The sequence below is a fragment of the Dermochelys coriacea genome, chromosome 11, assembly GCF_009764565.3.
Source record: "Dermochelys coriacea isolate rDerCor1 chromosome 11, rDerCor1.pri.v4, whole genome shotgun sequence".
Taxonomy (NCBI): domain Eukaryota; kingdom Metazoa; phylum Chordata; order Testudines; family Dermochelyidae; genus Dermochelys; species Dermochelys coriacea.
This window is the reverse complement of record NC_050078.2, coordinates 11,750,082-11,764,438: the sequence shown is the minus strand read 5'-3', so window position 1 is coordinate 11,764,438 and position 14,357 is coordinate 11,750,082. Positions and strand designations below refer to the sequence as shown.

Below are 14,357 nucleotides of genomic sequence, written 5' to 3'. Positions count from 1 at the left end.
GGGTGTGGGGGAAGTGAGGACTCCAGCTGGGGGTTCAGGCTTGGAGTAGGGCCGAGGATGAGGAGTTTGGGGTGCAGGAGGGGACTCTGGGCTGGGACAGGAGGTTGTGGTGCAAGCGAGGGTTCAGAGTGCAGGGATGCTTGGCAACCCTATTGTCACTGCTGGTGTCCTTAATGCAATGCCACCCCACCCTGCCATCCCTTCCCATTAGCATTCTAAACTCCTACCTGCATTACCTGCCTATTTACCCTTAAAGCCATGGCAGATATTGATAAAAACTGAGATTTTAGAAGGGAAATCTACTATAAAAGAGTGTTCTTCCATATTTAAGGTGATTCTCTCCTCCCCCTGCCCCGGTACAACTGTGTGTTGGAACAAGATTTGCCCCATATTACTGCTACCACTAGCAATAATGAACTAATATATCCAGACATAACTTCAGGGCTCAGGCTGGCACAAAGAATAACCTCTCCACTTCATGGGCTGTGCTCTTTACCAAACATTTATAATTAAATGGTTGTTTTGAGGTTCAAAATCCTGAGCCTGATTCTTCTTGCAATTACCTGGGGTTTTACACTTTTATAAATTGATTGACTTTAATTGACTTATTCTTGATTCACACCACTGTGATTGAGTGGGAAAATGGGACCCCCATAAGTTCAAACAAAAGTAATTTCCCCTGCCAATGTTAGTGATCAGAACCCAGCTTATTAGTACTGAGTATTTTAATTTTCCTTTTCGCTATGAATCCTATTTATTTACTTTTTGGATTTCGCTCAGATTACAGCGATGAAAATAGACTAGTCAAGCAAGTGAAAGTGACTAGTTCGTCAAGTGCTTGCTCATGTCAATTCCATTCTAGGTGTGCACAAACCCATTTGCACGGTCATCGGAGATTTTTGCCTTAGTGGTATCTGTAGGGCCGTCTGCGGCACCCCCTTGAGTGCCACACTCATGTCTCGGTATATCAGGCGCTGCTGGCCCTATGTCCTCTCAGTTCCTTCTTACCACCCATGGTGGCTAGTCGGAGCGCCTTTCCTTGCACCAGTGGCACCGGGTTCGGTGGATGAGACACGCTCAGAGGTCGGGATAAAGGAGACAGCATCCACCCCAAAAAACTCCTTCCTCATGAGGGATGAAGCCCCAGAGCCTCCCCTAGCGGTACAGTTGTCAACCTCATCCCCGGATGAGGTGGTTGCAGGGCCCTTGATGGCCAGCCCCCGAGACGATTTTAAAGAACACCAGGTCCTGCTTCGATGGGTGGCCAAGAACTTGGGCCTAGAGGTGAAGGAGATGGCCAAGCAGGTGGACACCTTGTTGGATGTCTTCTCAGCCTCTATCCTGGCATTTGTTGCACTACCAGTGCATGATGAGGTCCTGAAAATTGCCAAGGCCCTCTGGCAAACCCCATCGTCCATCTCTCCCACCTCCAAAAAGGCCGAAAAGAAGTACTTTGTCCCAGCCAAAGGGTTCAAGTACCTTTATACCCACCCACCTCTGGGCTCACTGGTTGTCTCTGCAGCCAATGAAAAGGACAAGCAGGGACACACCAGTTCAACTCCCAAAAATAAAGAGGCCAAAAAACTGGACCTTTTGGGGAGAAAAATTTATTCAAGGAGCCAGACCGCAATTCTGGGTGGCGAACCATCAGGCCCTCTTGGGCGGGTACAGTTTTAACTTATCGGACTCCCTCTGTAAATTAAACAAGTCCCTCCCTCAGAGTTTAGCCTAGGAATTCAGCACCCTGGTGGAGGAGGGCATCACGGCAGCTAGATGCTCTCCCCAGATGGTGTGGGACATGGCGGATTTGGCAGCTAAGGTGGTCGCATCAGCGGTGGTCATGAGGCGCAGCTCCTGGCTTCAGACCGCCACCCTGTTCCAAAAGATGCAGATCTCTATGCAGGACCTCCCATTCAAAGGGAATGGACTCTTTTTGGAGCAGACTGATGCAAGGTTGCATAGGTTGAAGGACACTCAGGCCACCCTTCGCTCGCTGGGCATGCATATGCTGCAGTCTGCACGGAAGCAGCTCCAACTGCCCCCGCTGCCAAGGGTCTGCGAGGAGAAGGGATAGAGACATGAGGTTTAGTCGTCGCCACCCTTCTTCCTCCCACTCGCCTGCGTGGCCCGGCCCAGTGAAGCATCCAGAGGGCCAGAAGTGCTCATTTTTAAGGTGTGATCAAGAGCAACGCCCCAGTTAATTCCCCGGATCCACGTTGTTCTTTCCTCTACCATCTTCGTGCCTACCATTTGGCCTGGTCACAGGTCACATCAGACTGCTGGGTATGGGACATAGTATCTTGGGGCTATACCCTGCAATTTTCGGCCAACCCTCCCTCCTCTTCCCCATCCCTGTTCAGGGACCCTTCTCACAAGCAACTCCTCATCCAAGAGGTCGAGAACCTTCTGCACCTGAGGGTGGTGGCAGAGGTCCCTTGGGATATGAAGGGAAAAGGGTTCTATTCCCGCTACTTCCTAACCCCAAAAACAAAAACGGGCCTTAGACTCATTCTGGACGTGTGTCACCTCAACAAGTCTCTCAGAAAGTTGACGTTTCATATGGTCTCCCTGGCCTCCATCTTCTCCCTGGATCCAGGGGACTGTTATACCACCCTCAACTTGAAGGACGCTTATTTCCATATTTCCGTATTCCAAGGTCACAGAGATTTCCTCTGTTTCATAGTGGGCGGACGCCATTTTCATTCATGGCACTGCACTTTGGTCTCTCATCGGCCCCGAGGGTGTTCACAAAATGTATGGCACCAGTGGCTGCTTACCTGAGACATCGACGGATCCAGGTCTTCCCATATCTTGACGACTGGCTCATCAAGGGCAGGTCTCAGGAGCAAATGCAGAGGAGCCTAGATCTGGTGTGTTCTACCTGCGGCAATCTGGGTCTGTTGTTAAACGAGAAAAAATCTACCTTAACGCTTGTCCAGTTAGTAAAGTTCACTGGGGTGGTTCTGGACTCCGCACGAGCCAGAGCCTTCCTTCCAGAAGCGTGTTTTAAGGTCATGTCGGACCTGATCTCCCATGTAAAGAATCACCCGCTCACCACGGCTCACACCTGCCTGCAGTTGTTGGGCCACATGGCGGTGTGAACGTACGTGGTCAGCCATGCTCGGCTCCATCTCCAGCCTCTGCAAGTGTGGCTGGCGTCAGTCTATATCCGCAACAGGCACGACCTAGACTGGGTAGTCAGTGTGCCGGATCACAACAGGTCATCCCTGGATTGGTGGTTGGACCCCAGGTCGGTGTTGGAGGGAGTTCCCTTTGCGACCCTGGTCTCCAATGCTTTGGACCTGGGCTGGGGAGCTCATCTGGGTGAGCTAAGCATCCATGGCTGCTGGTTGTGGGATGATCTGGCCCTCCACATCAACATCAGGGAACTCAGAGTGGTTTGCCTGGCCTGCCAGGCTTTCTTGCCCCACCTGAAGGGCAAGGTGGTGCAGATCCTGACGGACAATGCCACTGTGATGTATTACATCAACAGGCAGGGCAGTGTCAGCTCTTCGGCCTTTTACCAAGAAGCTCTCAGCCTTTGAGATTTTTGTGTGCGGCGTGCCATTCATCTGATTGCTGCATACCTGCCTGGAACCAGGAATGTCCTGGCGGATCACCTCAGCAAGACTTTCTCGTCTTGCCACAAGTGGTCGCTCCATCCGGAGTGGTCAGCATAATCTTCCAGAGGTGGGGGCTCCCCAGGTGGACCTGTTTGCGTCCAGGCAGAACAGAAAATGTCACATGTTCTATTTGATCTGGGGGATGGACAGGGGCTCCCTATCAGACACCTTTCTCATTCTGTGGTTGGGGGCTCTGATGTATGCCTTCCCGCCAGTGCCACTGTTTCACAGGGTCCTTGTGAAGATCAAGCAAGACAAGGCAAGAATTATCCTAATAGCCCCCGCGTGACCTCACCAGCACTGGTTCGGCACGTTGCTGAGCCTTTCAGTAGCTGCTTCGCTGCAGCTGCCTCTCTGACTGGATCTGCTGTCCCAGAACCACAGCAGTCTTTTGCATTTGATGGCTTGGCTACTGTATGGCTAAGCGTGGACAAACGGGCATGCTCGGACCGTGTTCAGTAGGTCTTGCTGCGTAGCAGGAAACACTCAATCAGTGCGACTTTCCTGGCCAAATGGAAAAGGTTCAGGTGCTGAGCCTGGGAATGGCATATCCAGGCCAAGCAGGCCCCACTGCAGGAGATCCTGGATTATCTGCTGCACCTCGAACTCCCAAGGTTTGTCCCTGTCAACTAGCTGCTATCTCAGCTTTCCATCCTCCATTCCAAGGCAAGTTGATCTTTGCTCACAATATGATGGTACATTTTGAAAGGTCTGGAGTGTCTCTACCTGCACATCCGGGATCCCTTCCCTCCCTGGGACCTGAATCTTGTGTTGTCGAGGCTTATGGGGCCTCCCTTTGAGCCTCTGGCTTCCTGCTCCTCTCCTGGAAGGTTTCATTCCTGGTCATGATAATGTTGGCCCACAGGGTGTCTGAGATCAGGGTGCTTACTTCAGAACCACACTATACGGTCTTCTACAAGGATACAGTTCAGTTGCGACCGCACCCAGCATTTCTGACCAAGGTCGTTTCCCAGTTTGATACTGGCCAGGACATATACTTACCCATCTTCTTTCCAGAGCCTCATGCATCAGATCAAGAGTGAAGCTACACACCCTGGACGTCAGAAGGACGCTGGCCTTTTACATAGAACGAAGCTGTTCTGTAAGTCAGTGCAGCTGTTCATTGCGGTGGCAGACAGAATGAAAGGTCCCCCAGTGTCTGCTCAGAGGATTTTGTCCTGGATCATGGCCTGCATCCGATACTGCTATGAGCTGGCGAAGGTGCTTCCACCGGCAGTCGTGATGGTACACTAGGCTAGGGCACAAGCATCATCAGTGGCCTTCCTGGCACAGGTGCCAATCCAAGAGATCTGTAGGGCTGCTGCCTGGTCGTCTATCCACACATTATCGTCACATTATATGCTTACCCAGCAAGCTCGAGATGACGCTGGCTTTGGCAGAGCAGTGCAGCAAATTGCAAGTCTGTGAACTCTGAGTCCACCTCCATGGACATTGCTTGTGACTCACCTGGAATGGAATTGACATGAGCAAGCACTCGAAAAAGAAAAAATGGTTACCTACCCTTTCATAACTGTTGTTCTTCGAGATGAGTTGCTCATGTTCATTCGATTACCTGCCCTCCTGCCCCTCTGTTGGATTTGCAAGAAGGAACTCAGAGGGCGTAGAGCTGGCAGTGCCTGATATACTGACTCATGAGCACAGCACTCAAGGAGTTGCCACAGTTGGCACTACAGATACTGCTAAGGCAAAAATTTCCCATGACCACGCACTTGGGCATGTGCCCACCTAGAATGGAATGGATATGAGCAACACATCTCGAAGAACAGTTACAAAAAGGTAGGTAACCATTTTTTAGGTTCTTTTGTGCTGTTATTTGTATTGCAAACACGCTAGGGGAATATGCATGTGCTAAATAGTCCTACTAAGGAAGGATAGTCATATTGCCATTTAGCTCTGTCTTTCTAAAGAGCTCACCTAATCCAGTGGATTTTAATAGAGTTATTAAAAGATTCATCCTCCTGTTTTCTTTGCTCCTGTGTTTTACTCTTGTTTAGAGCTTTTAGAATTTGCAGTTATGGAAAGATTTAAATCCAAAATACTTGAGTTATTTAAAAAAAGAAAATATTAAAAACATAGCTATTTGTATTTGGTTTTGTAAAATCTAGGAAGAGTGTATATATATCTAGTAATCTAGTGGTAATTAATATTCTCTTTTGATGTATCAGTTTGTACACATAACACACATGCGCGTGCATACGTGCATGCCCTCTAAATTTTGGGACTGAACTATGAGTGACCCTCTTCACAAAGCACTAACCTTCCTCTTTAGGTAAAGCACCACGCTTGCCCAAAAATTTTCAATATTCCTTTTCTCTGTTTAAATCCTCTCCATCATGGTCTTGTCTTACTCAGAATTCTCAAGTAGCCCATATGGCCACCATCATATCTTGGCAGCTCCTTGAACTGAGGCTGTGAGGTCTGTATTAGTGTTCTGATACCTTATAGAAAAAGGGAGGTATTGACACATCTCGTTTGCATGTGGGTAAGATACTGTATGGAAAATCAATGCCCCAAAAGTGGTTTGGTTTGCCAGAAATTCCAGGCTAAAAATAATCACCATCTACTATCTTTTGCTATTGTGTGGCTTGATTATACCGTGGCTGCATTCAGATAGCTCCTTTTGACATTAACAGGCATAAATTGCACTTATTTTGTCTTGCTTACAATACTGTTTTGTATTTCAAGGTTATGTGACTGTGACTGACTGTTCTCACTCAGTGTTGAAGTGTCACTTTCTTAGCAAAGCACTTTGTTCCACAGCTATGTCATCTTTATAAGCAAAGCTGGGCCAATCCTGCTAAAAGTTATTCATTATCATTAATTAGAACTTCTAAACTTATTTGTTTTGTTTTGTTTGTGCCATTTTCATGTTCACTTTGTAAACATTCTGGTGAATGAATTTCCTGGCATAAATGTTTACTAAAATAGTAAATTTTAGGTACACACGTGAGAAAAGTGGTGAAAAGTGAATGTCATTCATAATCACAAGTGATTATCACACTCACTGATGAGTGAAATAATTGGAGAATAATTCTGAACAGCTAACAAATATGGGTAAATCTATAGCTGTTGGCAGACAATTCACAGATTGGAAAAAAGGACTGATTTAAATGTATATTTTGTTAATTGTGACTAGTTTGCCCAGCTCTGGTTATAAGCAACCAGAATTGTCAAAAAAGGTGTGATAGTGCTTGTTGTGTGTTTGTTGGATGAGGGCACATAGAAGAACAGTGTCCTGTAGCATGAGAAATTGAGAGTAGTGGTCTCCAACACTGTGATGGGTGTCTCCTTATCACAAGTCAGTATTTTGTTCCTTACATTGGCCACACGTTGCTAGATTGCTTCTGATTTCTGAACATTTTGTCTCACTGGCCAAAAATTGTTGTCTTATGCTGGTACGTTTGTAACTCAGTGTTGGTTACCACTTACGCTATTTCACAGTTGGCAGACCACTGTTCTAATATGCTTTGTGAAGTGTGCCTAACCACAAGAAAAGGTTACAATACCTCTGCTAAACTAAGGTGTTCATTGCTTTTCCAGGGGCAGATTTTCTGTTCCATCAGTGGAGAACAGGCCAAGCATCTGGGGAGAAAGTCCACCAAAGTTTGCTACAAAACCCAACAGAGTCATCGTGCGTGAAGGCCAGACAGGCAAATTCTCCTGTAAAATAACAGGACGACCACAGCCTCAAATAACTTGGTTTAAGGTATGGTTTCCTGAGGGGCTAATGTCCTTGTTCTGCCTCAAAGCTTCTATTATAGGAGGATAATTGGTCTGTTGGTTCTTCAAGTGTGGGTCCTGCTATGTGTTTCCACACGTGAGTGTGCATGCATGCCGTACACCTGAGTCCAGAAATTCTTCAAAGCAGTGTCCATTGATTATGTGCAATAGTGTCCCTCATGGTCCCGACTGAGGGTATAAGAGGCAGAGTGGGTCAATACCTTTCCGGGTCCTTCTTACCACTGGATGGCCTGAGTCAGAATCATGTCCTCCTTCACTCCATGCATAACCTGTAATGGAGATTTGCTGTAAATCGTTTGTATATCTTAACTTGGTAGTTATAGTTAATATACAGTTAATATAGGATAGTTTCTCTCCCCCGCCTCCATTCTCCAGAAATCTTCCCCGGTCCCAAGACGACACCCAGAGTCTTGGGATTCAAAAATTGCATCTCCTGCCCTTGCTCCTTCTCTATCGGTGACAAGCATTAAAGGTGCCTGTTCTGCCTGGGTGAGGTGCACATCTCTGCAAAGTGCAGTAGCTATTGATCCTTCCCACCCAGAACTAGAGAGGTCCGAGAGCACTGACTAAAAAAGTTCCTGATGGAGGAGGCTTAACCAACCAGCAGAGCCCCCCAGGGTACAAGCCTTGGAATGGAGCCTTTACCACAGAAACCCAAAGAGTCCTCCTCCAGGGCTCCTCATGAGTGTAAGGGGAGCTCTCCTGGGCTTCAAGACGATGACCGCATGCCATTTATCAGAAGCTGCCCATTTCAGGATCTATTAACCCACGGAAAATCAAGCACCCCAACCCAGGTTCACTCCACCTCAGGCCTGGTGTGTGGATTGGCATCTGAAATAGGATACTTATACTGCACTCCTGCTCAGGAAATACTTACCCAAACTAGAAAGGATTCTACTAGAGCCTGCTACCAGGCTAAACGGTGGCACTTTTCAGTCTCGGCACAACATCACCAACATTCCCTTCGTAGGTGGGCATTCTGGTTTATCCTAGACTAGTTTCTCTCCTAAAGACTTCAAGTCTGGCCCTTAGTTTTCTGTGGGTACACCTAGCAGCAATTAGTGCCTTCCTCCCTCCCGTGGAGGGATGTTCTATGTTTACATACCTGGCTACTGTGCAATTTATGAAGGGCTTGATCAGTACCTTCCCATTGGTCATTAAATCTATGCCTCAATGGGACCTTAACCTTGTCCTGTCAACACTCTCAGGTCCACCCTTCGAACCTATGGCAACGCATGCCATGACCCACCTGTCCATGAAGGTGATGTTCTTAGTGGCCATCACTTTGGCCAGAAGGGTCAATGAGGTAGGAGCCAGGATGGCAGACTCTTTATACAGTATTTCAGAAAGAGAAGGTCTCCCTTAATTTACACCCCAAATTTCGCCTCAAGATTGTTTGAGTTCTATATCAATCAGTCGACTCACTTACCTGCAGGTCCATGGACGCTGATTTGAAGAATTTTTGTTCTCAGGCGCATGGTGGGCATGTGCACCCACATATAGAATACAGATAGGGAAAATACATATTGAAGAAACTTCAGTTACAGTAAGTAAGCACCAGTGACTGTGATAGTATAAACTATACTACGTGTCAGGAAACCTGTGTACAGCACTGAGGGGGCAAATCTTCGCCTCACTTGCAACCCAGAAACTCCACTGAAACTAGTAGAGTCATTCCGAAGTGCAACTGACACTGGTATCTGTCTCATTACTCTTGTTAATGATATTTATTATTTGTATTGTGGTAGTGCCAGCCAAAATCAGGGTCCCATTGTACAAGCCCCTGGTAAGAAACAGTCCCTGCCCCAAAGGGCTTACAATCTGAATAGGAAAAACAGACAAAGGGTGAGAAAAAAGACATATTATCGTCTCTCTTTTACAGATGGGGAGCTGAGGCCCAGAGAGATTTAATAACTTGACTAGGGTCACCAAGGGAGTCTGTGCCAGAGCTGGAAACTGAAAACCACTTTCTTGAGTCCCTGTCCGTGCCTTCCCACAAGGCTATCCTTTGTCTTTTTTGTCTTTCGTTGTCCGTAAGAAGTATGTATTTAGTGATACGTAAAAAGATCCTACAGGGGGAAATGGAAATAAGCAGTCTAAATGCAGTAACAGTCAGGTGTATTTTTATTTGCCAGAATTTTGTATGTAAAATGTATACATATGTAAAAAAAATCCAAGTTTGAAAAAGAACAGTTCATCCACATCAGTATAAACTCTACTGAACCAGCCACATCACAAAAGAGTTTGATTTCTAAAATAAAGACGGGCCTCAGCTGCAAACTTCGGATCAAAGGTGGGAAATGTTCAGGTCTGGTGGTTTAGCTTCTAAATAAATAACACTAAAATTTCTGATTTTTAAGGTAATGTTAGGATTATTAGAACAGTGAAAAAGCACAATGTTATAGTGACTTTTGTTATCTGGAAAATTTCCCTGGTTTACAACCATATTTGTCTCAGTAATGGTGGAGCTTTTGAGTGATATTTAATTATTATATTGGTTTGTCCATCCCCGCTGAACAATTTATGTTTTGAAAAATTGAAGACATTTTTGCTCTTCAAAATTATAGTATTGACCATTAATTCTTTTGTCTTCCTTTCTTCCCCTGCCTTCTGCATCACAGCAAGGACTATAGACCAGATGGTAGGAAATGTAGGGCATTTTCTCACTGTTTTTTATTTCTTCTGCTCATACAGGTTCTCTGCCAAAAATTGAACAATCCCATGTCTCAGCAGAGGAGGGGGAATGTTTAAAGGGGTGAGGGGTGGGAATGTTTCATAAGTGAAAGAACACGTTTCCAGTTGCTGGCCACTATCATAAATCATTATTATTATTTGTAGTACAGAAATGCCATGGGGCATCAACCAGTGCTCAGGGCTCCACTCTGCCATGCAAATACATAATAAAAGAAAGTCCCAGTCCCAAGGAGTTTTAGCTAATCTGCATGTCATTAATCCATGTTTTATAACTTGTTCTGCCAAGTGGCAGTTTCTTCCCCTTTCTTAGCAAAGATCTAACAGCAGAGTGTTATACTGAGACATCGTAAAACTAACATACACTTATATAAAACCGCAATTTTCAGAATGAATGAATCAGATCCATTTGGGGATGCCTTATTCTTTCCTTTTACTTTGTTTACCTGCTAATTCACAAAGATCAGTAGTTCATGTTGGCTCCCCAGGACAATGGTGTCAGTTGGTTTAACTGAATTTTCTTTCAGCTATGATTTTATAATATTCAGACACTAGGAAGTTATTGAGTCATCAGAGGTGTTAAAAACTCAACATCTACCAAAAAGTACCATACAATGCTGCCGGGGAAAGTACAATTTCCATCTGTATTTAGAATAGGAAAATTTGTGGTATCTGTTAGCAAAGGATATCTTTTTATTGGTGACTAAAGAAGCACATGCTTACAATCGCTTGCTTAGTCTTGGATTCATAGAATATAATGCCAAAAGGGACTATTATGCTCATCAAGAGTGATCTCCTGTGTAACACAGACCATAGAATTTCACTTATTAATTCCTATGTCAAGCCCATGGCTTGTGATTGAACAAGAGCCTATCTTTTAGGAAGTCATCTAATGTTGTTTTAAAGATTCCAATTGATGGAGAGTCCACCACATTTCATGGTAAGTTGCTTCAGTGTTTAATTATCCTCTCTTTTAGCTTTATTTCTAGTCTGAATTTATCTAGCTACAGCTTCAGCCATTGGAGATTATCTCTTTGTCTGCTAGATCAAAGAATCCTTCATTATCAGAAATTTTCTTCCCATTGTAGGTACTTCCAGACCATGATCAAGTCACATTTTAACCTTCCCTTGGATAAATTAAAATAAAGATATTAAGTTTAGATAAAATAGATTAAGTATTAGGAACAACTGTTAAGATAGTGTCTTTGGTCTGGCAACTTTGGCCACGACTATTTTTGAGGGCGAAGTGTCAACCAGAACTTACAATTGTGATAGGTCTTGCATTTATTTGTGCCCCAACCTTAATATTATTTACAAACGTAAGAGGCTCAATTGTTGGCACAGGAATGGAAAGGGTGGGTGCCAAATATGGCTTTTATCCACCTTTGCGCACTCTGTATTCTAGGCCCTGCAAGGGATTGCTCTAACTTGCACTCTGCTTCCCATGGACTCCAATGGGCTAAGGAAAGCGGAGAATAGCTGTACTGCAGTAGCCCAAGACCTTTTGCTCCCTACGTTCTATCCCTGAGATGCCCTCTATGCCAGAGAGGGTCTGCACTGGGTCTCTCTGGCAGCTCTGTGCCTCTCAGGAATCTCTTTTAGATGGGGGGTATTTCTTTATCAGAGCAGCATAAAGGGGCCATAGCATAATGGAGAATTGGCCTCAAAGTCTCTGTCTGTAACTCTAATTCTAAAATGTGATGTCAATCTCTCAGGAAAGGAAATAAAATGTATTACTGTGTCAGTTGCCTATACAGTAAAAGCAAATTTTATTTTCTAAGGATACTAATGTGAATGATTAAAATTCAGAATAGAATGGAAATAAAGGGTGGCAAAATCCAGGAGAAACAGTCTCCTGCAGATTTGAATTATAAAGCTTTGAGCCCCAAATGTTTGTTTATACTGGCTGGGCACTAGCCACAGAAGGTATTTGGCTGAGAGATAAGTGGAAAGAACAACATGGGACAACGGACTGGTCTTTTACCACAAGCTGCTTATTTCCATGACTGTGTCTCTGATGGGGTTGTTTTGTGATCCTTACAGGGTGATATTCAGTTGCAGCAAAAAGATCGTTTCAACATGTTTGAGAAAGCAGGCATCCAGTTCTTGGAAATCCAAAATGTTCGTCTGGCTGATGCTGGAACTTATACTTGTACCGTGATGAATAGCGCTGGGAAGGCATCCGTGTCTGCAGAACTCATGGTTCAAGGTACAACAAAAAGAGATTAATTGGGAATAACACAAGTGCATTACAAAGCATTCTTTAATCATTGCTTTCAGCAAGGTCTGAATACAGGTGTTGATTTCCCCCCCTAAGATCTCTCTCTCTTTCTCTCCCCTCCCATGCCCCCTTCTCCCCTCTTTGTGTGGAATGACATTTTGATGTATCAAAACCTGCAGCACATTGCTACAACTAAAAACACTGTCCAATGGCAACAACTGTCAAAATGTTCTCTTATCACTTCCCATAGGACCTAGCATTTCACTTTACTTTTGTCACTTTGGAGCTTGATATTTTTTAATGTCAGCAAGTGGAAATTCTACATATGTAATTAAATACAGTAATCATACCATTAGAGAGTGCCTCATTTGTGGGGGAGGGGCAAATCCTTTTACTAAGATAGTTAAGTAATTGTATTTAGCATTGTCATAGTACTTTATTCTTTCAGTGCACTGTATGAATATTAATCTTCACAATTCCCCTTTGAGTAGTAAAGCATTATTATTATATCCGTATTTATAGATGCGTGGGGAGGAGCAAACAGAGACCTGGGGAAGTTAAGTAGCTTGCCCAAACCAGCACAAGAAGAGATAAAAACTTGAATTTAAAATTCAAGTGTTCCTAATTCCCAGCCCTATCCTCTTTTGACTGTAATTAAAAGGAAAAAAATAGATTTGTGTAACCATGTAAAGGCACGTGTGTGTGCTACATATGTCATGACATATATAGTTAATTTTCTGGGTTGATGCTCTTCATGTTTGTACACCAGACCCTCGCTATAGCCTGTGTCACTATAGCGTGGATTCGTGTATAGCGCGGTCGTGGTGATGGATCCCAAATTTAAATTGGGATCCATGGCAATGCGTTCCCCGCATTAACGCGGAACCACGCATGGATCCCGAACCCCGGGCTATAGCGACAGTCTGGTATACATCAACACCAAAAGCATAAGCCTGGAGCTACAGTAGAAGTTCCTTATCTCTAAGGAAGACGTAGGCTGTTGCAGCTACGGGGGCCAGCTATGTGCACAAAGCCAATACATTGCATATGCCCCTATTCCACTAGCTTGTTGCAATCATTTGAGGACCACAGGATTCTGTGTCCCATCTGGGGAGCCATTCTGAGAAGCAACAGGATTATATGTGTACAGATGACAACAGGAATTGAACTCAAGCACGTACTACTTAACCTAAAAGGAGTGCTGTGAGCAACTATCAATCTGTGTAACTGCTGTGGTCAGCCACTAGAGAGAGCCCATTTGCCAGTGTATTACTCAGTCAGGTTTTTGTTCATTGAGCCTTTTATTAAACATGTGACTGAATCTCTGACTGCTCCCGCCAGGTTAATGGTCCTACTGTGTATAACGTACACATCTGTCTTGGGACATGATGCGGGCTGGGAACCAACAGTTCAGCCACATTGTGAACAAATTTCAAATGCTAACTGCAACCCTAATTAAGGGGCACATTCTTTCCTGGATCAGTACATTCAAAACAGGAGAGGACTATGGGCCCTAGGCATTTAGTAAAAAGGAGCTTACATAGTAGTGTATTTATCTTATCATCTGCCTTTACCATTCTAACCTCCCATATCTAATTCTTTAAATATCAATTAAATCAGATAGTAGGAAGTGCTGTAAAGCATTATCAGGCAGTCATACAATTGAAATTATTGCATTATTTTTAAGCAAAGCTATGTAGAATTCTTGTATAGATAATATTGTTCCAAGAGCTTTATTCTTCCAAGTTTCCACAGTCAGGTGGAGGGTGGAAAGAATGTTCTCTTAATTGATAGGGTCATGTAGCGCTCTTTTGTCTTCAGCCAGCTGAGGTTAGTTAAGCTTTTTCTGGATCTTTATCTGATTATCTTTCAACTGGGATTCAGCTTACATTTTCAGTGAAAAAATTTGGTAACTTTTTATGGCCAGACTAATTGCAAGGTTTTGATGGGTTATTTTTGTCCTATGTACCTTTAGAGTCTTTTGTTCACTCTTTGTGGAGTGCCCTGGTTGCACCACATCTCTCATCTCTTTCCCGAGACAAGGATTCAAATGTATGGCT

The 14,357-nt window shown here is 44.5% G+C and overlaps 1 protein-coding gene across 4 annotated transcripts in view; it reads left to right on the top strand.

The window, feature by feature from the left end:
• The window catches only part of MYLK (myosin light chain kinase), a 334,343-nt gene that overhangs the window by 147,238 nt on the left and 172,748 nt on the right, over positions 1–14,357 (top strand). For all 4 annotated transcript variants that reach the window (XM_038421966.2, XM_043504946.1, XM_038421969.2 and 1 more), the window contains exons 5-6: positions 7,185–7,350; positions 12,120–12,285. In XM_038421966.2, the coding sequence (XP_038277894.1) occupies positions 7,185–7,350; positions 12,120–12,285 (332 nt within the window). The remainder of the gene's footprint in view (positions 1–7,184; positions 7,351–12,119; positions 12,286–14,357) is intronic.